Source organism: Lactuca virosa, chromosome 5 (assembly GCF_052849685.1).
Source record: "Lactuca virosa cultivar CGN04683 chromosome 5, Lactuca_virosa_CGN04683_v6, whole genome shotgun sequence".
NCBI lineage: Eukaryota > Viridiplantae > Streptophyta > Magnoliopsida > Asterales > Asteraceae > Lactuca > Lactuca virosa.
Genome location: NC_136430.1, coordinates 359,652,011 through 359,654,574, shown reverse-complemented (window position 1 = coordinate 359,654,574; position 2,564 = coordinate 359,652,011). Strand labels below are relative to the sequence as shown.

Sequence of the window (2,564 nt, the reverse complement as noted above, 5' to 3'; positions counted from 1 at the left end):
TATTATTCAAGAAGGAAACTAAATGTTTGTATGTATTAAAACTAGATTTTGACACACGTAAAACACAGAGGAACATATAAAAAACTACATATAAAGTTATAAAAAGCCGACACAATAAAACAAACATTTTCTGAAGGACCTCTTTCTAGACAATATTTTTTTTTATGGATTGGACGACATTCCTCGTCACATATGGGTACCTTCAAACCATTTTTACTTGTCATGCGAGAAACAACTACATATAACTGTCCATGAGTGAAGACGGGTCTACGCAAATACAATCCAATAGTTGATAATGATTGTCCCTGACTCTTGATAATGGTCATAGAAAAACAAACAGGTACGGAGAATTGTCTTCACTGAAAACGGAAGGGGCTTCTTCTTTTAGACGGAGTTAACTTCATGCGAGGTATATAAGTAGTCTCATTGAAGAAGCTATCACCTATAATCAGTGTTGAAAAAATCTCGATTAGGTCCCGATTAATCCCTAGGCACTACTCGACCGATTAGAGAGCGCCTAATGATTAATCCATGCATACAAAATGACTGAAACAGTAGAACCCGATGAAATTTTAACACTTTGAAGAAGTTATATCTCAATAGAAACTATTTGAGGTATGATTAGTGTTGTATTTATCATATTAACATATTTTGTTATGATATTAGTGGTATTTATGAACTTTTATATGGTATTAGTCATATTTAATTTTTTAAAATCTAACAAATTAGCAATTAATGGTCCCCGATTAATCTCCGTCTAGCCGATTAATCCCTTAACCTCAGTCCACCGACTAGCTAACGTCAAGCGATTTTTACAACCTTGCCTATAATATGTGCGTCAATGACATGTTTTCCAAGCCTAACTACTTGTCACCTAGTACCATTGCATAGTCCTTTGGTTTGGTTAATATTACAAAGCAACATGACCGAAACACCTGTTTTGGTGTAAGTTTATGATTGGGAATTCTAGATGCCTTAAAAGCATTCAGTACATCCGGAGAGTAAACTGATTCATCAAAACAATCTGCTGACTCTGTCTCACATAAAGAATCCAAACTCAGATAAGTTTCTCATTCATCTTTCATCAATCCTAACATGTAGTCATTTATATCATCGACTTCCTCATTTGTAGGGACCAAAATAGCTTTATCTTGAAAATATGATGGATCATCAAGATGGTTTTCAAAAGACGAATAAATGATCAATACAAATAAGTGAATATGGTCACCTATAGAGCAGACGATAACATCTTCTGAAAATTTAACTTCAGCTTCACCATCATTAGGACCACCAAAATTACCTTCACCAATTTTTTTAGAATCCATTCAACAAATGCCTTTGTCTGATCAAAATCATTAGTTAAACAACCATCCTGAAGTCTCATGTTTACTGTTAAGCATAAAACTATACATTCCCACCATAATCTTGATGAATGTAACGATTGCCTATTTGTATTATTGGAAGAATTTGTCTAAAGTCACCTCCAAATACAATGGTCTTGCCTCCAAATGGTTTATTCCTATCCGATGAACAGATAATGTCTCTAAGTCTCTTATCAAATGCTTCAAAACAATAACGGTGCATCATCGGAGCTTCATCCCAAATGATAAGTTTGGATTTGATCAGTAGTGCAACAAGATCATCGTCTAGCGTAATTGAACAAAACGAATCATCGTTCTGGTTAATTAGTATATTAAACTTTGAATGAGTTGTCCTACCACCAGAAAACAAGAGTGTTGCAATTCCACTTGAAGCAACGTTGATAACAATTTCACCTTTAGTAGCAGCAGACAAGGTTTTGCAAACAAATGCTTTTCTGGTTCCTCCATAACCAAAAAGGAATAAGAAACGACCTTGTTTGTTGTTAACTGCATTCATAATGGTGTCATAAATATTTTTATGCTCGACATATAATTTGGAATGCAAATCTTGATGTTGAACTTCAAGAATAGGGGATCATAGTTAAGTTCATCTTGAATTAACATATTGCAGGACTCTTGAATGTATCTATGATCAGGAAATGCCATGTTTGGTATCTGCTTCAAAATCAATCCATAACTCAATAATGATTTCTTAATAAAATCTTCACTAAACCTCAAATATAATAACAGAAATAGCTAAAATCATACCCGATTTAAGCATATAATTATCATATTTTGCATTAAAATAATCATACTAAAAATAAACTAAAAATAGGATGTGAATTTATAAAAAAGATAAATATCTAATAAAAATGTATGAAAACATCCTTAAATAAACGAATGTATCAGACCGATTATTACTTTCAAAACGGGAAGTAATTATATTTTAATAAGATTTAAATGCAAGGTGACTATTTTTCCCTTGATGAATTTTGGTACCGTCGATGTACACCGAGAAAGAAATAGAATAATTAAGAAGATATATGATGTTGATTTGCAAACATATAAGATGGTTAGTGAATAAATTACGCCTTTAAATTTGGGGCTGATTTGAATTTTGAATTTTGAATTTTATTTTAGGGATAGAGGAAATTGGTGAAGGTTTGAACGAAAACATTGTTGGACAACATGTTTGACCAAACA

The 2,564-nt window shown here is 32.6% G+C and overlaps 1 protein-coding gene across 1 annotated transcript; it reads right to left on the bottom strand.

Moving 5' to 3' along the window:
• Positions 1 to 1,070: 1,070 nt before the first annotated feature.
• LOC145113509 (uncharacterized) lies at positions 1,071 to 1,878 on the bottom strand. The gene is made up of 2 exons (XM_079049586.1): positions 1,419 to 1,878; positions 1,071 to 1,300 (listed from the first exon to the last, which is right to left on the bottom strand). Exons 1-2 carry the CDS (start codon positions 1,876 to 1,878, stop codon positions 1,071 to 1,073), a joined length of 690 nt encoding a protein of 229 aa, XP_078905712.1.
• Positions 1,879 to 2,564: the final 686 nt, after the last annotated feature.